Genomic DNA, 21307 nt, shown 5'->3' on the forward strand with positions numbered 1-21307 from the left:
AGCCCCAAAACGTATTTCTTAATGTGGATATAATTTGTAAAAGTTTGAAAGCCGATGATTTAAAGTTATATGTTTCTTTTGCCTTTTGGACATAAATGTTGCTTCTCCTCTATTCAAAGTAAATCTTAGCATACCTGCTCCAACATAATTTACTGCTTTAGCAGCTCTGACTGCAGCTTCTCCAAGCTTTTTTCTTACATCAGAGTTAATACCAGGCTGTGAAAAAATATTTAAAATAAATTTTGATTAGTACTTTGCCCTACTAGAAATTTCCATTAAGATCCAACATTGCGTTTCTAGGAATCAAACACTGAAGAGATAATGAGGATAAATAGCTAATGTTATACATTTCATCAAGAAATACATCCCATACCATAGTCAACTGTCCCTATACCAGACTTTAATGGTTCTGTGAGTAATTTCTATGAACTGCAGATATTATTCAGCATAATGACTTACTTATCTCCTTATCTACATTACTTTCAGGACTATATTCCTGCTTCAAATTACATGCACCAATATGAAAACTCTGAGTGATCTCTATTTTGTTTAAAGATGACAGAGCAATCTGGGCCACGTGCCCAACAATTATCTTAGAATAACGGTAAACCTTGATATTCCAAGTTAATAAGACAGGTTCACAAAAAGAACTGTAGGTTAAAAAGTAGGCAAAGGTTTCAACATTTTAAAATAGACATATATTTAAGCTATTATCGTTTGAAAAAAAAAAGCTTTACTAAAATTATTATTGACATTTACCTCAAACCATACAATGTACTCTACAACAAAAATTAAAATTGGAAAACAGTGTGAGAATAACAAACTGATTAAACAGAAACCTCAGATCCTGACCTTCTAGAAGTACCTACTGAAAAGGAAACATGTATAAAACCTTGGGCAAGAGAGAAGCCTCTGGAAAATAGCAGGCTCAAAAGAAATGCAAATCGAAGAAGAGGTAACAAATCAATCAAGAGGCAGGGTCAAAGAAATGTAAACAATTAATTCCAAGGGGGCAAAAGTTGCCAAATAGGAGCAAATCTCTCTCCTCTACAAGAAACCTCTAAGGCCTATATTAGAGGACTAATATATTTTAGGAACATCTGAAATAGCAGTTAAGATAAAGAATCTTCTTCATAAAAAATACATTCAATGAACCAGGCCAATCCATTCCTCAAACATTCCCATTAACTATAATTTAAAATCTACATGGAAACATTATGCAGTTGCTCACTGTAAGTCAGACACAGATCTTCCTCAATTTATAGTATGGTTCTGTTGGATAAACCTATCATAAGTTAAAAATATCAGAAGTTGAAAATGCATTTAATACACATAACCTACCAAACATCATAACTTAACCTAGTCTACCTTAAATATGCTCAGAACGCTCACATTAGCTTACAGCTGGGCAGAATCATCTGAAGTAAAAATTACTCTATAATAAAGGGTAGAGTATTTCATGTTATTTGTTGAATACTGAGTACTGAGTGTAAGAACTAGCACGGATAAGAATAATTTTAAGTATATTAGTCCTTTACCCTCATGACAGTGTGGCAAACTGGGAGCTGTGGTTTGCAGCCACTGTCGAGCATCACAAGACAGCATCACACCACGTATCACTAGCCCAGGAAAAGATGAAAATTCAAAATTTGAAGTATGATGTCTACTAAGTATCACTTTTGTACCAGTGTAAAGTAAAAAAAATTCTAAGTTGAATCACCATAAGTCAGGCACAGTCTGTACTTGGATCAGAGTAGATCTTCCTAGATACCATCCAGAAGAATCACGGCCCTGTTGTGCGCCCTCTCTATGGTAGCCCAAGAATATCAACTCCCTCCTCATCCTCAATGCTGCAGTGAGGCCTGACCATTATATTACCACTGGGAAGCAGTTATTCAGACACTAACTTCACAGATTTCTGATGTGAAAATCAGAGTGATTGAGGTTTATGTTACAGAGAAGCTGTCTTTACAAGGTCCTTACCCCTGGGGCTTCCTCAATGATCTTCTGATGTCTCCTCTGTATACTACAATCTCTTTCAAACAAGTATACAGCATTGCCATGGTAGTCACCAAACACCTGGACTTCTATGTGCCTATTTAAAAACACAATGAAAAAGTTTCCATTTGTAGAATAAACATTCTAGAAAAAAATTTATGTATATGAAGTGATTAGGAAATGAGACAGAAAACATAGGAGACTATATTTATGACCTCAGAGTAGGGGCAAATCACAAGTACAAACTGCCAAGGAAAACACTGATAAATCCTACCTCAAAATTACAAATTATAGACACATTTCATACTCACTTTCAAAAAGCCAATGAAAACGTTTTTATGATCAGGGAATTTTTATTTTTTGTTTCTTTAAAATTTTTTTTTTAAATGTTTATTTATTTTTGAGACAGAGAGTGTAAGCAAGGGAGGGGCAGAGAGATAGGGAGACACAGAATCTGAAGCAAGTCCAGGCTCTGAGCTGTCAGCACAGAGCCTGACACGGGGCTCAAACTCTTGGACCACAAGATCATGACATGAGCCGAAGTCAGATGCTTAACAGACTGAGCCACCCAGGCACCCCAATCAGGGGATTTTTAAAAATCAACTCTTATTGTCAGACTTTATAAACTAAGGCAGACTAAAAATTACAATGGCTCATCTGTAAAAAGGTTAAGAAATAAAGTAATATAGATGATTAATTAAAAAAAAATAAGACCATTATATCATAAAAAAAAAAGGCACTTTAAAGTGGAGTCTAACATAGTAAAATTTTGAGAAATCATATTAAGAGTAAATGCAGGGGCGCCTGGGTGGCTCAGTCAGTTAAGCATACTTTGATTTTGGCCCAGGTCACGATCTCATGGTTGTGAGATCAAGCCCCATGTCACACGCTGACAGTGCGGAGCCTGCTTAGGATTCTGTCTCTCCTGCTCTCTCTCTGCCCCCAACCCCTGCTCATTCTCTCTCTCTCAATAAATAAATAAACTTAAAAAAAAAGAGTAGATGTACATAACACTATGGAAAATAAGCATAAACAGACCATTTGGTGAACATGAAAGCACTCTTCTCAGTAGCTTTATTTTGATATGTTCACTCTGTAGTTCACCTCAAATATTCACCACCATGATGTAGAAATGAGTGATCAGCAAGTGCTTTTCCTGTTTTTAAAAATAAAAATTGTCAAAAAGAAAAAAAAAAAAACAGGAAAGTTCTCGTAAATGTACTGTTTTAGCACAATAGCTCATTTCTGTTCCTTTTTGTTCACCACATGAAGCCACTTCATTAAACCACTTAGAAGAATTTAGTTTCTTGATATACCATTTTTACCGAATGTTCGATTTAAAATTTTCCAAATTGTCCAACACATTCTCTTGACAAAATAATAGGAGGTGATTTCTTGTTTTTGGATCTGCCTTCTTGAGTTTTCCTCCCCCTTTCATTTACCTTTAAGTTATCATCACCAAACAATCTCTTGCTATTACTGCTCTGGACAAACTGTTGTCTGTGAGATCAATTAGGAAGAGAAAAATAAGGATTTTATTTGACCTTCACTCATTTCCTTCTCTAACGCTCTTCCTTTCTTTATGGAGATCCAAATTTCTGACCTGTATCATTTTCCTTCTCTCTGAAGAACTTCTCTTATCATTTCTTACAAGTCAAGTTTTGTTTGTCTGAGGAAGTCTCTCTCTTTCCCTCATGTTGGAAGGACAGTTTCACTGGACACAGAATTCTATATTAGGGTTTTTTTTTTCTTTCAACGCTTTATAAATATTTCACTCCACCTTATTCTTGCTTAAGCCTGGTATACTTATCCTTGTTTCTCTATAGGTAAGGGGTTCTTACCCCTTGTGTTTTTTCCAAGATTTTCTATTTGTCTTTGGTTTCCTGCAGTCTGAATAGTATTCAAAAATGTTTTGATATTTATCCTGCTTGGTGTCCTCTGAGCTTCCTGGTGCTATGGTTTGGTTTTTGGAACATTAGGAAATTTGGTAATTTTGGAACATTTCTGGTCATTATCACTGCAAATATTTTTCTTGGTTTCTTTCTTCCCCTTGTAGTGTTCAAATAATACATATGTTACTTCTTTTAAAATTGTCCCACACAGTCATTAGACATTATGTTCTGTTTGTTTTCATTCTTATTTCTCTTTGCATTTCTATTTGGGAAGTTTCCACTGACATATGTTCAAGGTCGCTGATTCTTTCCTCAGCTGTGTCCGGTCTACTAAGGAGTCCATCAAATGCATTCTTATTTCTGTTCCAGTGTTTTTGATTCCTAGCATTTTCTTTTGACTTTTCTCTTAGAGTGTCTGTCTCTCTGCTTACAGTTCCCAAATGTTCTTGCATGTGGTCTGCTCAGTCCATTAGAGCCCTTAACATATTAATCAGTTACTTTAACCTCTATATCTGATAATTCCAGAATTTGTGGTTCTGGTGTTTGCTTTGTCTCCTCGCACCGTGCTTTTTCTTGCCTTTTAGCATGCCTTGTAATTTTTTTTGGTTAAAAGCCGTACATGAGGTATCACATAATGATTAATAAGGCAAACAGACTTTTAATGTAAGGTTTAATGTTAACCTAGCTAGGAGACTGGGTTTAATGTCTGCAGTAGCTGTAGGTACCAAAGGCTTGTATCCTCTAGGGTCCTTGTTTTGTTTTGTTTCTCCTGTTGTCTTTGACTATGAACTCTTCTTAAATAGAGCCTGTGCCTTGCAGTTCTTGCAGTTCTAACCCCATTATTATACTGGGGCCCTGGTGACATGGTAGAAGGGCGCAGGGGAGAGAAAGCATTCTGTAACCTAATGATTAAGTCTCAGGATTTTATTTTATATCTATCTATCTATCTATCTATCTATCTATCTATCTATCTATCTTAAATCTCAGTCTTTTACTGGGCCTGTATCCTTGTATACTACAGGCGACTATGCTCATGAACACACCATCCTCTTTCTTTCTTTCTCTCTCTTTCTCTTTTTTTCTTTCTTTCCTTCTTTCTTTTTCTTTGTATCTATCTATCTATCTATCTATCTATCTATCTATCTATCTTTAGAGTAAGCTGTACACCCAACATGGAACCTGAACTCACGACCCCAAGATCAAGAGTCCCACGCTTCACTTACTGAGCCAGCCAGGAACCCCCGATGAGTGTTTCTTAGCATTTTTTTTTCTTTACATAAAATAGGAAAGCTGGAAAGGGGTGAGAGTTGGCTAACTGCCCTTCTCACAGGACAGAAAAGGTGCTGGTAAAACTTCCCCTGCAGAGCTGGCCTTTGTTAGGGAGAACAGATCACTCTGGGCCTATTTCAAATGGTTACAATTCTCCTCTCTCTGTCCCCAAGCAGGAGGGAATTTTTCCTGGATTCTCACTGTGAGAACCTGGTGGTGTTCTTGAAGGGAAAACTCATGAAAATTCAGGGTTCCCCTAACACTGGACCTTGAGGAGTTTCTCACTATCAAGCTAGTCAACACCCAGAATCCCCAAAGAAGTGTTCCTATCAGTTTATGGGTGCAGTGGCTTCTGCTCTGGGCAAGCGGACCTTGGCTGTGATTCGCTGTATTCATGCGCCATCCAGATTTCAGGGTGGTGGTCTGCCCTGCGGCCCCAGCTCTCTGATGCGTCTAAAATTCACTGACTCTCATTTTGTTCAGATTTTTACTTGCTTTTCGGATGCGGGTGCCAACTTCAAAACTCCTTACGTGTTGGAATCGAATGGTTTGCTTTTCAAATTCCAACTGTAAAATTTTACTTCTATTGACACTCCCTTTTCTTTTTTTTTTTTTTCTATTTTTTTTTTAATTTTTTTTTTCAACGTTTATTTATTTTGGGACAGAGAGAGACAGAGCATGAATGGGGGAGGGGCAGAGAGAGAGGGAGACACAGAATCGGAAACAGGCTCCAGACTCTGAGCCATCAGCCCAGAGCCCGACGCGGGGCTCGAACTCACGGACCGCGAGATCGTGACCTGGCTGAAGTCGGACGCTTAACCGACTGCGCCACCCAGGCGCCCCGACACTCCCTTTTCTTTTAGCTGCTTCCGGGAAAGGGGCACTGTAGCAAGGACTCCAGGTTTTGAAAGGAACACACACCAGCAGCACAACGCAGCTTTTTTCCGAGTTCTCAGAAGTTGCAAATACTTATTCCTTTCGCTGCTTATAAGAGAAACTAATTGAGGACCTGTGTTCTGTTATGATTTCTGTAGTCTTCGGATCGCTTTTGTTATTTTCCTTTTTCTAACTAATCCTTTGCTGTGCTGCTTTATCTAACGTAGAGATCCTGCAGCACAGTGCGTAAGCACCAGGAGGCGCACCAAATCTCAGCTCTTCCAATTCAGCCACTGCTGGGATCTGGTTACATAGACAGAGACAGCTGGAGTCAACCAAGAACGCCTTGGTATTTTCTAAGAGTTCTATAGTTTTTATTTTCCTACCTACATTTTTAACCCATCTAGAATATATATTGAATATATATTGAATATATATATATTGAACCCATCTAGAATATATATATATATTGAATATATATTGAATATATATTGAATATATATTTTCCTACCTACATTTTTAACCCATCTAGAATATAAAATGAGAAAGGAACCTGATTTCTTTTTTATCTTCCAAAATAGTACACTTTGAAGATTGTTTTCTATCCCAGCCTTTCAGATAAGCTCAACAGTTCTGAGCAGATTTATAAAACATCTTGATATCTACTTTCCTCAGTTATAAGCACCACCTTGACAATCTTCCAGCACTCCATTAACTCAACAGCTAATTATTTAGTAATTAATTAATCAATTACTATAATTAATTGTTATATAGTAAAATAGTATAATTACCATGACATTAAAATATTACTAGAAAATTCAGAATAAATATATACAGAAATACTATTACTCATATTAGGAGAATGAGATTATGAGTGACTTTGTTTTCTATCATCTGTATTTTCCATGTTTGTAATGTGGAAATTTATATTTGTTTATAATAATATATATAATAATATAATAAGTATAAATATAGTAATATTTATATTACTTCTATATTATAAAAAAATATTATTATTGATGCCTGTCATGAAGAAAGTAGCATGCCAGGTGATATATAGGGGAAAACAAAAAGGAACATACTACCACGTCGTTACATACTACCACGTCGTTGATTCCCAAGAGCTTCCAAGCTATTGGGGAAACAAATTACAATGTGAGGTAATATACAGCTAACATTTTTTTTTTTTTTTAATTTTTTTTTTTCAACGTTTATTTATTTTTGGGACAGAGAGAGACAGAGCATGAACGGGTGAGGGGCAGAGAGAGAGGGAGACACAGAATCAGAAACAGGCTCCAGGCTCTGAGCCATCAGCCCAGAGCCCGACGCGGGGCTCGAACTCACAGACCGCGAGATCGTGACCTGGCTGAAGTCGGACGCTTAACCGACTGCGCCACCCAGACGCCCCACAGCTAACATTTCACATGCAAAGAATTTACATCTTGGAAAAATGTTATTGAGTTATGGTCACTGGAATAGCTAGCTGATGGCTCCACGGCAATTCTAACTCAAGAGCATGTCAATTTGGATAGTCAGCCTATTCTCCTTTGAAATGTATTGTGAAAGGGAGCCCTCAGTTGACCCTGGAATTTCCTCCAGTTTTGCCTCACTTTCCACTAACAGGTGGCATATGACGCACTCTCCTAATCAATTGGCCTATTTTAAAATTCACTTTTGTTTTTACTATCAAACTCTAAATGAATTTAGCTTAGCATGCCATGCTCAGGGTCAATTCGAAGTTTTGTAGCACTTGAAACAAAAACAATTTGGGGGCCATCTTTAAGAAGAATACAAAGTTAGGTATAAGATCTTAGAAGAGGCTCAGACAAGGGAAGGGCCTGAAGCTTCAGGGTATATTACCTTCAAGATAAATCCCTCTCCTTTCACATAGTTCCCAAGTGAATTATTCTTTATAGAGTCACTTAACCAACAGGTTTTATATACATATATAATTACCACAAAATCTATGAAACGAGAAGCTTTTATAGTCAGTATCTTATTTTAAGCAATACATATGAAAGTAAGATTCCAGAAAATAAAAAAATTAGAAATTCACGTGGCATTTGTTATAGCAGTACCTAGAGAAGCAGTTTAGTACAGTGTCTTAGAGTGTGAATTCTGAATTCAAATCCCAGCTTCACCACTCCCCAACTGGGAGACCTCAAGCAAGTCATATGACCACTCTGTTCCTCAGTGTCCTCACCTGCAAAATAGGAATAGGCCTACCCACAGGATTGTTGCAGGAATTAGATCAGAATTAGGACGGTAAGATTATGGTAAGTGAAATATAAGGGTGAGGTGTTAGTATTATTACTTGTTAACATATCACTTACAATTCAATTTAGGTATCTATTTCTAAAAATCTCAATGGATGCTTATAGAGTTCTGTAAGATAAAACTTAATTTTTTATAAGAATTAAAAAAAAAAATTTAATGTTTATTTTTGAGAGAGAGACAGAGACAGAGAGAGAAGCAGAGAGAGGGAGACACAGAATCCAAAGCAGGCTCCAGGCTCTGAGCTGTCAGCACAGAACCCTACGCGGGACTCGAACTCACAAACCATGAGATCATGACCTGAGCCGAAGTTGGACACTTAACCGAGTGAGTCACCCAGGTGCCCCCCCCTTTTTTTTATTTTGAAAAAAACCCTAAGTTCCATCAATAAGAAATTGACTGAATAAATTAATGGTACATCAATATCATGGAACTATTAAGCCCAATAAAAAGAATAAGGTAGGGGCGCCTGGGTGGCGCAGTCGGTTAAGCGTCCGACTTCAGCCAGGTCACGATCTCGCGGTCCGTGAGTTCGAGCCCCGCGTCGGGCTCTGGGCTGATGGCTCGGAGCCTGGAGCCTGTTTCCGATTCTGTGTCTCCCTCTCTCTCTGCCCCTCCCCCGTTCATGCTCTGTCTCTCTCTGTTCCAAAAAAAATAAATAAACGTTGAAAAAAAAAATTTTTTTTTAAAAAGAATAAGGCAGACCTATATTTACTGACAGAAAGATGGCTATGATGTAATATTAGCATATAATACTATGTAAGGTTCTACTCACTGCACTTCTGTATGTAGTTTGTACTCTGTGAGTATATGTATGTGTATTTCTATTCACTTAGAAAATACCTGGAGGGATGCATACCATACTACACTAAGTGGTTACATCAGGGGGTGGGATTGGGGAATTTAATGTACTTATGTACTACTAGAACTTTACATTTCATATAGTTTGCCTACATTTCTTTTGAAGTTTAATTTTAAAAATCTGACTCAGAAAAAAAGCCAAACCCACCTTGGCGTGTCCACAAACTTCTCAATCAGCATAGCATCATCATTGAAAGACTTCTTAGCTTCTCTCCGTGCTGATTCTAACTGCTCTTGAAATTCTTCTTCAGATCTAACGATCCTCATTCCCTAAGAGGGCAAGATAGTTAAGACCGCAAACTAAATACAACAGAGAAGACTATCCTGAAATGAAAAACATGAGCACGCACAATCTTACTTTTCCTCCTCCACCACGGACGGCTTTAATCATGACAGGATAACCTATTCTCCCCGCATGCTCCCTCAGACACCGATCCGACTGGTCCTCTCCATGATATCCCTCCACAACAGGCACTCCGGCAGCAGCCATTAGGGATTTGGATGTGCTTTCGAATAAAAAAGAGGAGGTGCCTCAATTCTGCGAATTATTTCATACAAGAGAAGAACAAAACAGCCCAATCTACAAAATACAAGGGAACTTTTTAAATAAAATATCCCAGAGTTAAAAAAAAAAAAAAAAAAAAAGACTGCAGTCTGAGACAACAAATATTAACACAAATATTAAAATATTAGTTTTCTTGTGATAACTAGGAATCCAGTTTTTCATGTGATAGTTCATCCCACCTTGTTTTTAATTCCCCAAACTTGGGGGAGAGGGGAAAGTGGGTGATGGGCATGGAGGAGGGCACTTGTTGGGATGAGCACTGGGTGTTGTATGGAAACCAATTTGACAATATATTTTAAAAAAAAATTCCCCAAACTAATCCAGATATTGATTAGAAACGCTAATGAATTGAACATTTCTGTAACTCACTGGAGTGGCAGATAAAACACATAAGCCTATAACAACAAACATGGATTACCATATCTATTATAGGTAGACCATTTCAATTGACCTTCCTATGGTTATATTTAAAAGATATAAACTCATACCTCTTTATACCCATGTCTCTAATTGCAGATGAAGGAGGACCTATAAAAATAATTCCTTCTTGTTTGCAGAGTTCGGCAAATTCCATGTTTTCTGAAAGAAAACCATATCCTGGATGGATAGCCTAGAAGTGAGAATGGAAGGACAAACTTAGCACTGTGATGCAGGTGATGTCATATTTCTGAGGAAGCCTCTCCCTACACTGGTGATAGGTACACTATGGGTACTATCAAGATCTGTTTCCAAAGACATATCTGAAACGTTCATACTAAAGTTCTGAAGACTTACCTGAACCAGAAAAATCTATACTTCTTTTTACTGTGGTAATATATACACAACATAAAATTTACCATTTTAACCACTTTTAAGCGTACAGTTCATTGGCATTAATGGACGTTCATAATGCTGTGCAACCGTCACCACTATCCGTTTCCAGAATGTTGCCATCACCCAAACGGAGACTCTGTACCCATTAAATATTAATTCCACAGTCCCTGATAACCTCTATTTTACTTTCTGTCTCTGTGAATACCCAATCGAGGCACCTAATATAAATGGAATTGTACAATATTTGTCTTTTTGTGTACAGCTTATTTCATTTAGCATTATGTTTTCAAGTTCTTCCATGTTGTTGCATGTGTCAGAATTCCATTCCTTTTCATGGCTGGATAATATTACTGCATATTCCACAGTTTTTTTTACACATTCATCTTTTGATGGACGTGGATTGTTTCCACCTTTTGCTTTTGTGACTAACACTGCTGTGAACATTGGTGTACAAGTACCTGTTTGAGTCGCTGCTTTAAATTCTTTTAGGTATATAAGTGAAATTGTTGGATCATATAGAAGAATCTGTATTTTATTTTTTACATGCTTTTAAAAATTTGTTTATTTTGAGACAGAGTGTGAGCACGAGCAGGGGAGGGGCAGACAGAGAATCCCAAGCAGGCTCTGCACTGTCAGTTCGTGGGGCTTGAACCCATGAAACACAAGATCATGACCCAAGCCAAAATCAAGAGTCAGATGCTTAACCGACTAAGCCACCCCAGGTGCTCCCCAAATCGGTATTTTAATTATACTGCTATTAGGATAGAATGTCAATTGAAGGGGCGCCTGGGTGGCGCAGTCGGTTAAGCGTCCGACTTCAGCCAGGTCACGATCTCGCGGTCCGTGAGTTCGAGCCCCGCGTCGGGCTCTGGGCTGATGATGGCTCAGAGCCTGGAGCCTGTTTCCGATTCTGTGTCTCCCTCTCTCTCTGCCCCTCCCCCATTCATGCTCTGTCTCTCTCTGTCCCCAAAATAAATAAACGTTGAAAAAAAATATTAAAAAAAAAAAAGACCCACACTCTTCCAAAACTCAATCAGGAGGAAATAGAAAGCTTGAACAGACCCATAACCAGCGAAGAAATTGAATCGGTTATCAAAAATCTCCCAACAAATAAGAGTCCAGGACCAGATGGCTTCCCAGGGGAGTTCTACCAGACGTTTAAAGCAGAGATAATACCTATCCTTCTCAAGCTATTCCAAGAAATAGAAAGGGAAGGAAAACTTCCAGACTCCTTCTATGAAGCCAGTATTACTTTGATTCCTAAACCAGACAGAGACCCAGTAAAAAAAGAGAACTACAGGCCAATATCCCTGATGAGTATGGATGCAAAAATTCTCAATAAGATACTAGCAAATCGAATTCAACAGCATATAAAAAGAATTATTCACCATGATCAAGTGGGATTCATTCCTGGGATGCAGGGCTGGTTCAATATTCGCAAATCAATCAACGTGATACATCACATTAACAAAAAAAAAGAGAAGAACCATATGATCCTGTCAATCGATGCAGAAAAGGCCTTTGACAAAATCCAGCACCCTTTCTTAATAAAAACCCTTGAGAAAGTCGGGATAGAAGGAACATACTTAAAGATCATAAAAGCCATTTATGAAAAGCCCACAGCTAACATCATCCTCAACGGGGAAAAACTGACAGCTTTTTCCCTAAGATCAGGAACACGACAGGGATGTCCACTCTCACCGCTGTTGTTTAACGCTGGAAGTTCTGGCATCAGCAATCAGACAACAAAAGGAAATCAAAGGCATCAAAATTGGCAAAGATGAAGTCAAGCTTTCGCTTTTTGCAGATGACATGATATTATACATGGAAAATCCGATAGACTCCACCAAAAGTCTGCTAGAACTGATACATGAATTCAGCAAAGTTGCTGGATACAAAATCAATGTACAGAAATCAGTTGCATTCTTATACACTAACAATGAAGCAACAGAAAGACAAATAAAGAAAATGATCCCATTCACAATTGCACCAAGAAGCATAAAATACCTAGGAATAAATCTAACCAAAGATGTAAAGGATCTGTATGCTGAAAACTATAGAAAGCTTATGAAGGTAATTGAAGAAGATTTAAAGAAATGGAAAGACATTCCCTGCTCATGGATTGGAAAAATAAATATTGTCAAAATGTCAATACTACCCAAAGCTATCTACACATTCAATGCAATCCCAATCAAAATTGCACCAGCATTCTTCTCGAAACTAGAACAAGCAATCCTAAAATTCATATGGAACCACAAAAGGCCCCGAATAGCCAAAGGAATTTTGAAGAAGAAGACCAAAGCAGGAGACATCACAATCCCAGACTTTAGCCTCTACTACAAAGCTGTCATCATCAAGACAGCATGGTATTGGCACAAAAACAGACACACAGACCAATGGAATAGAATAGAAACCCCAGAACTAGACCCACAAACGTATGGCCAACTCATCTTTGACAAAGCAGGAAAGAACATCCAATGGAAAAAAAGACAGCCTCTTTAACAAATGGTGCTGGGAGAACTGGACAGCAACATGCAGAAGGTTGAAACTAGACCACTTTCTCACACCATTTACAAAAATAAACTCAAAATGGATAAAGGACCTAAATGTGAGACAGGAAACCATCAAAACCCTAGAGGAGAAAGCAGGAAAAGACCTCTCTGACCTCAGCTGTAGCAATCTCTTACTCGACACATCCCCAAAGGCAAGGGAATTAAAAGCAAAAGTGAATTACTGGGACCTTATGAAGATAAAAAGCTTCTGCACAGCAAAGGAAACAACCAACAAAACTAAAAGGCAACCAACGGAATGGGAAAAGATATTTGCAAATGACATATCGGACAAAGGGCTAGTATCTAAAATCTATAAAGAGCTCACCAAACTCCACACCCGAAAAACAAATAACCCAGTGAAGAAATGGGCAGAAAACATGAATAGACACTTCTCTAAAGAAGACATCCAGGGGCGCCTGGGTGGCGCAGTCGGTTAAGCGTCCGACTTCAGCCAGGTCACGATCTCGCGGTCCGTGAGTTCGAGCCCCGCGTCGGGCTCTGTGCTGACGGCTCAGAGCCTGGAGCCTGTTTCCGATTCTGTGTCTCCCTCTCTCTCTGCCCCTCCCCCGTTCATGCTCTGTCTCTCTCTGTCCCAAAAATAAATAAACGTTGAAAAAAAAAATTTTTTTAAAAAAAAAGAAGACATCCAGATGGCCAACAGGCACATGAAAAGATGTTCAGCGTCGCTCCTTATCAGGGAAACACAAATCAAAACCACACTCAGGTATCACCTCACGCCAGTCAGAGTGGCCAAAATGAACAAATCAGGAGACTATAGATGCTGGAGAGGATGTGGAGAAACGGGAACCCTCTTGCACTGTTGGTGGGAATGCAAATTGGTGCAGCCGCTCTGGAAAGCAGTGTGGAGGTTCCTCAGAAAATTAAAAATAGACCTACCCTATGACCCAGCAATAGCACTGCTAGGAATTTATCCAAGGGATACAGGAGTACTGATGCATAGGGGCACTTGTACCCCAATGTTCATAGCAGCACTCTCAACAATAGCCAAATTATGGAAAGAGCCTAAATGTCCATCAACTGATGAATGGATAAAGAAATTGTGGTTTATATACACAATGGAATACTACGTGGCAATGAGAAAAAATGAAATATGGCCTTTTGTAGCAACGTGGATGGAACTGGAGAGTGTGATGCTAAGTGAAATAAGCCATACAGAGAAAGACAGATACCATATGGTTTCACTCTTATGTGGATCCTGAGAAACTTAACAGGAACCCATGGGGGAGGGGAAGGAAAAAAAAAAAAAAAAAAAAAAAGGACGTTAGAGTGGGAGAGAGCCAAAGCATAAGAGATTGTTAAAAACTGAGAACAAACTGAGGGTTGATGGGGGGTGGGAGGGAGGGGAGGGTGGGTGATGGGTATTGAGGAGGGCACCTTTTGGGATGAGCACTGGGTGTTGTATGGAAACCAATTTGTCAATAAATTTCATATATATATAAAAAAAAAAAAGAATGTCAATTGAATATTTGCAAGCAGGAGTAAAGGGCAGGGTGGGGAGGGTGTTGTTCACTCTGTCTCCATACAAAGCTGGCCTGGAATTGAAACCATGGTACCCAAAAGCTAAAAGGAACACACTAGCACAATAATACCTTGTTTATCTTCAGGTCACTATCTGCCAATGTCACCTTTCCAGAAAAAAAGCTAAGAAGCAAACAAAAAGTCATATATTAAAGTCTACATATACTTTAGTGAACAAGGACCTCCTTATATGTTAACCTAGTCACTTACAACTTACTCAGAATTGTAAGAAATGTATCTGGTTTTCTAGCCCACCGAACAGGAAAATTAGTACCCGAAGAACAGTATGATTCCTAAGAGCAAACATACTGGCAGCAAAAAGGGAGGATACAGAGGAAAGCAAAAAGCAGAATAGGCTTACATGATTCAGTGAGGGATAAAGCAACTTCCTCTCTAACCTCAACAGCCCCGAAGGCATTTTTGTTCTTCAAAAATAGTAAGTATATATAATAATTATAACCAAGAGGATGTAAGAAGAAAAAAGCACAGCCAACACTATTTCAAAACAGATAAATTCAAAGAATAGTTATGTTTCAAAATTAAAGGGGTGCCCTTCAGATATCTGGGAAAGTCACATGAACAGAAAAACCCAAATCTTAGTGACAGCAAACAACAAAATCCTAGATAATAAAATGCTAGACAATCACATTTTAATGTCAGTTTGATGTCTTTTTTTTAAATGTTTATATTTATTTTTTAGAGACAAAAAGAGAGAGTACACACATGCACACATACGAGCAGGGGAGGGGCAGAGAGAGAGGGAGAAAGAGACTCCTGAGCAGGCTCCATGCTTTAAGTGCACTCGGACTCGGGGCTTGAACTCATGAACCGAACCGTGAGATCATGACCTGAGCCAAAATGAAGAGTCAGTTAAGTAACTGACTAAGCCACCCAGGTGCCCCCCAAGCTGGAGGTCTTTTAAACCAAAGTTCAATTTTAGTAATTTTATATAAATACCAAATATTATTTATTTGAGGCAAAGTGAAACAGGTCTACCTCCCAGTCCTCCTTGGTTTTTTAGCAGCTTTTTGTTTTTAGGCACGATTTACAATACACAGCATTCACTCATGTATAGTTTGATGAATTTAACAAATTTATACAACTGTACAACTATTACTACAATCCAGTTTTAGAACACTTATATCACTTGAAAAAGTTCCTCTGTGCTTCTATGCATAATTGATTAATCCCTGTTCCCAGAACCAAGCAATTACTGACCCGTTTTTTGATCTCTTAGAATTTTGCTGTTTTTAAGAAATCTCATATAAATGGAACCACATAGTACGTAGTCTTATGTGTCTGGCTTCTTTAACTTAGCCTAATGTTCTGTGGTTCAGCCTTGTTGTATGCATCATAGTTCATTTCTTTTTATAAATCTTTTTACATTTGTTTATGCACTGAATGGATATCCCACATTTTGTTTATCATTCATTTGGATTTTTCCAGTTTTGGACTATTTTGAATAATGCTGTTATGAACACTCATGTACAAGTAAGTGTGTGTGAACATATTTTTCATTTCTCTTGGGTAAATACCCCAGAGCGCAAGCAATTGTTGGGTCAAAATACGGTAAATATATGCTTAACTTCTTTTTTTTTTTTTTTTTTTCAACGTTTATTTATTTTTGGGACAGAGAGAGACAGAGCATGAACGGGCGAGGGGCAGAGAGAGAGGGAGACACAGAATCGGAAACAGGCTCCAGGCTCTGAGCCATCAGCCCAGAGCCCGACGCGGGGCTCGAACTCACGGACCGCGAGATCGTGACCTGGCTGAAGTCGGACGCTTAACCGACTGCGCCACCCAGGCGCCCCAATATATGCTTAACTTCTTAAAAACAGCCAGTTTTCTAAAGTGGCTGTACTATTTTGAGTTTCCACCAGCAATGTATGATGGTTCTAAGTTTCTCCATATCCCTGTCAACATGAGGTATTATCAGTCTTTTTGATTTTAGCCTTTCTATTGTGTATGCAGGAATGCTGCATTCTTAAAACATCTTCATTGACATGTAATTAATATGCCATAAACTTAGCCAATCCAATGATTTTTATTATTATTCAGAATTGTGCAATCATTACCATAGTCTGTTACTAAGATCTAATAATGTAACTTTTCATTACCCTAAAAAGAAACTCCATGCCTGTTAGCAGTTATCTTCCATTCCTTACATATGTCCAGGCCTATGGAGCCACTAATCCACTTTGTTTCTAGAGGTCTGCTTATTTTGGACATTCCATATAAATGGAATCACATAATACATACAGTCTTCAGTGACTGGCTTCTTTCACTGAACACAACATTTTCAAGGTTCATACATTTTTTAGCATGTATCAGCACATCACTCCTTTTCATTGGTGATTTTAGGTTTATCTTTTTGCATATAAATATCCAATTGTTCCAGCACAATCTGTTGAAAAGTCCACTGAATTACTTTACCGCCTTTGTTAAAAAATGAATTGACCATATATGTGTGAGTTTATTTGGGGAGTTCCTATTTGGCTGCACTGACTATATTTACTCTTCTGATAGCATACTGTCTTGGTTACCGTAGCTTTATAATGCATTCTGAAATCTGAGAGTCTACAAATTTATTGTCTTTTCAAGATTCTTTTAACTATATACTAGACCTTTGGGCTATTTTAGGACCAGCTTGTCAATATCAACCAAAAAAAAGCCAACTGGGATTTTGATAAAGGTTGCCTTAAATTTACAGACCAATCTGGAAAGAACTGCCATCGTAACATATTGATTCTTCCAATGATATATCTATCCATTTATTTAGAACTTCTTTTCTTGCAGCAACATGTTATAGTTTTTATACATAGGTCTTCAACTCATTTTGCTAACTGAGTTTTACTAATGTTATTGTGAATATAACTGTTCCCTTAATTTCATTTTCAAGGTGAGGTGTTGCTAGCCTCCTTTCTTTTGAACAGATACTTAATTCAAGAGAACTCTGATGAACTAGATAAATATTCTTTCTCTATAACTAAAAAGAAAGGCAGCTGTTTCCTTACAAAAATAAAGTCCAACCACACATTATGGGAATGGCCTCAAGAAGTTTTAGCTGATTTATATTAAGAACAATTTAATATATCCAGATCACAGAATTCTTGAGCATTTGAATATATCGGAAAGGAAAACTCAACAACACTACTGTAACCAGGGAGCTAATTTCTCTAGCCATCAGGTATGTATGTATTTAGCCGCCAATTCACTCTAGTGGATCACAGGATTGTAAGCCTGTTAACGTCGTTCATTCCATAGTACTAACATGCCTTTACCAGTAAAGATACAAACTGTTGTCTCTTACCCTTAAATCTCTGCCAAAATAATTTATTCCACGCTTTTAGTTTGTAACCTTTCTGCTGTGCTTGTTCAAACATATGTACAGATCCAAAGTTGTTGCTGTTGGCTCTATCTTCAAGCAGAAATGAGATATGTTCCTCCCATGGTGGAGAGAACAAATCATACTCTTTATTTTTTTCACTTATTTTTGTTTAACATTTATTTTGAGAGAGAGAGCAAATGGGAGAGGGGCGGGGGGGGGGGGGAGACACAGAATCCCAAGCAGGCTCCGCACCATCAGTGCAGAGCCCGATGTAGGGCTTGAACTCACAAACCGTGAGATAATGACCTGAGCCAAAATGAAGAGTTGGATGCCTAGCCAACTGAGTCACCCAGGCACCCCTCATTTATTATTTTTTTAATAGGCTCCACACCCAGTGTGGTGTCCAATGTGGGGCTTGAACTCACGACCCCGAGATCAAGACCTGAGCTGAGATTAAGAGTTGGATGCTTAACTGAGTAAGCCACCCAGGTGTCTGAAGCCTGAAATTTCTGAGTAAATACTACCTTCCCTTTTCTCAAAATGCAGGGCAACGAAGTTCTACTGCTCAGCCTCGTCTGATATAGGGCTAGAAGTCAGGAGACTCTTGTTTAATCCTGTCTTATTCAATGATAAATTTTGCTTTCAAAGCACCTGGGGATCTTAATAAAAATGCAAAGTATGCATAAAAATATAAACTACAGTGGCTTGGGGTGAGGCCTAAGAGTCTGCATTTCTACAGTGTTCCCAAACAATGCCATGGAACATGCTCTGATTAGCGAGACTAGATGATTTTGGATATCATGTAACCTTCTGTGCATTAGATTTTACATTTGTAAAATGGAGGTAATAATACTATGTCATATATGTTCAAACACGTGATAAACATATGAAGTGCTATTTCTGTTATAGTGCTTGCATTCCTAAGGAAATATATAAAGTCCATGTATTAGTATCATCTTTGTACATTCCTAGGGGTTTTTTACTCCAAGAGATAACTAAAAAGTTTAGAAACAAACATATTTTAAATACCTGTGTGTATAAATTAATGCCTAAGTTATTCAGTCTAGGAACTGATTCTAAAGAAGAGAACACTGGGGTGCCTGGGTGGCTCAGTTGGTTAAGCGTCCGACTCTTGATTTCAGCTCAGGTCATGATCTCACTGTTGGTGAGTCTGAGCCCTGCATGGGGCTTTGTGCTGACAGCTGTGGAGCCTGCTTGGGATTCTCTCCACCTCCCCCTCCCCGCCCCTCCCTCGCTCACGCTCTCTCTCTCAAAATAAAATAAATAAACTTTAGGGAAAAAAAAAAAAGAAGTGAACCGGATGCAGTGTTATCAGCCCCACCTTTGCCCCCATCCATCCTGCCAGTCTAAGCCAGACCGGCATGATCTTATTACCTGAGCAGCAGAGATCTTGGCCACTTGAATGATTTTCTCCATAGAAAGGTAGCTCTGCTGGGAGGGAGCGGGGCCAATAGAATATGCTTCATCTGCCTGTTGAGGAATATTACATGCTTACACGGCTAGCACACACTAGTACACGACAGAACTGCTTCAGGGTCATCTGATTATTATAAATAAAAAGGGTGGCTCCCCAAGAACAATGCAAGAAATAAGAAACAGAAGGACCAGTTCATGTCTATGTTATAAAAATAAGCCAGTTTGGAATCTCTGCAAGAAGAGGATGCCCAAACTTGATTTTTATGTATAAACTAAACACTAGATAGAGTGAAATAAAATGTCTTTAGGATAAAAAGCAACAGGCATTAACCACAGTATCATCATTAGTAACAATAATAACTTTAAATGTATCTAATGCCAAAACTTTGCCAATTTGCCAAGACACAAAACATAGGACAGTTGTATACAGCAAGAAATAAAATTATGAAGTTTACTGAAGTTTATATAATTATTTAGGCAGGATGATAATGCTCTTTCTATCCATTTGTGAACTACTTTATACCGTCCTTTAAAACTTTCACATAATCACAGCATCCCTTGAAGCAAACAAGACAGAAAACATCATTCATTTATTCAAAGACTTACTGAATGTCAACCAGGTGCCATGCTTTGAGGTGGGAGCTGCCTGTAGAAGAGTAAACAATGTCCCTGTCTAGAGGGAGACAGACATCAAACACACATTCATATATTTAATGACAACTGTGAGAAAGGTCATGGAGGAAAAACAAAGGACACAATGCAGGCGAAGAGGAAGACTGATCAGGCCTAAGGGTGCTCAAGGAAAGACTGGGAAGTAAGATCAGCGGCTCCTCCAGGATGACCAGGGCTTGGCCAGGCAAATGGGTGCAGGATGTGGAGTTGAGAACAGGAATGGAGATGGGGGCAAGCCTCCCAAACAGAGCAAACAACATATATGAAGGTCCTGGGGTGGGAAGAAACTTGGCCCATTTGAGGGACTGACAGAGAAGCTTGGGTGGTTGGAGCCCAGTGCACAAGGGGTCAGGGACCAGAGATGTGTCTGGACAGACCAGGGAGCACAGATTTCAGAGGGCCTCACGGGAGGTTAAAGCTTTGGATTTTCTCCTAAGGTAACACATAATGAGGTTTTTTGGTTGTCATTTTTTGTTTCTAAACTTTAATTCCACAAAACACAAATCCATTCTCCTTCTAAAAAATGTGAATAGGGGCACCTGGGTGGCTCAGTCCGTTGGGCATCAGACTTTGGCTCAGGTCATGATCTCGCGGTCCAGGAGTTCGAGCCCCACACTGAGCTCTGTGCTGACAGCTCAGAGCCTGGAGCCTGCTTCGGATTCTGTGTCTCCCTCTCTCTCTGCCCCTCCCCTACTTTCTCTCTTTCTCTCTCTCTCTATCTCTAAAAAAAAAATTTTTTTAAATTAAAATAATGTGAATAATAATACAAAGGCAAAGGAGTCTTTTGGCACCACCTTCTCCCTCACTTCAAACCTCCTCCAGATAAAACCACTATGATCTTTGGGACATATTTTTTCCATATCCATATTCCTATTTATTTATATATATTTACATAAGCACATACAGTTTTAGCTTTTGTTTTTAGTTTTTACACAAACAGGATCAAACTCCTGTAATTGTTGTTTTCATTAACAGTAGGTCTTGGGAGCTCTTTCCTTGCTAGTGCACGTATGTCTACCTCATTTTTTATAACAATGGCATAATGTTCCACAGTATGGAGGTACCAAAGTTCATTTAATCATGTACATCTGAACAGACATTTAGGTCATAATGGCAAAAAACTGGATGCTGGCAGCATTCCTATACATGCCTCTGCTTGCACATGCATGTGAACATGTCTCTGGACAGAGATCTAGAGGTATGTTTGCAAGGCTGGGTGAAGGATGTAACA

At 38.6% G+C, this 21307-nt stretch overlaps 1 protein-coding gene across 5 annotated transcripts in view; it reads right to left on the reverse strand.

The window, feature by feature from the left end:
• MCCC1 (methylcrotonoyl-CoA carboxylase 1) overlaps positions 1-21307 on the reverse strand; it is a 63071-nt gene that overhangs the window by 34392 nt on the left and 7372 nt on the right. For 4 of the 5 annotated variants that reach the window (XR_004344089.1, XM_030329277.2, XM_030329276.1 and 1 more), the window contains 6 exons: positions 19363-19458; positions 10224-10345; positions 9529-9676; positions 9319-9440; positions 1984-2095; positions 135-216 (listed from right to left, as the gene is read on the reverse strand). Coding sequence is in view for 4 of the 5 variants with exons in the window: in XM_030329277.2 (XP_030185137.1) it covers positions 135-216; positions 1984-2095; positions 9319-9440; positions 9529-9676; positions 10224-10345; positions 19363-19458 (682 nt within the window). In the remaining variant the exon portion in view is untranslated. The remainder of the gene's footprint in view (positions 1-134; positions 217-1983; positions 2096-9318; positions 9441-9528; positions 9677-10223; positions 10346-19362; positions 19459-21307) is intronic. The other variant, XM_030329279.1, reaches the window with a different exon arrangement.

The sequence above is a fragment of the Lynx canadensis genome, chromosome C2, assembly GCF_007474595.2.
Source record: "Lynx canadensis isolate LIC74 chromosome C2, mLynCan4.pri.v2, whole genome shotgun sequence".
NCBI classification, from domain to species: Eukaryota; Metazoa; Chordata; class Mammalia; order Carnivora; family Felidae; genus Lynx; species Lynx canadensis.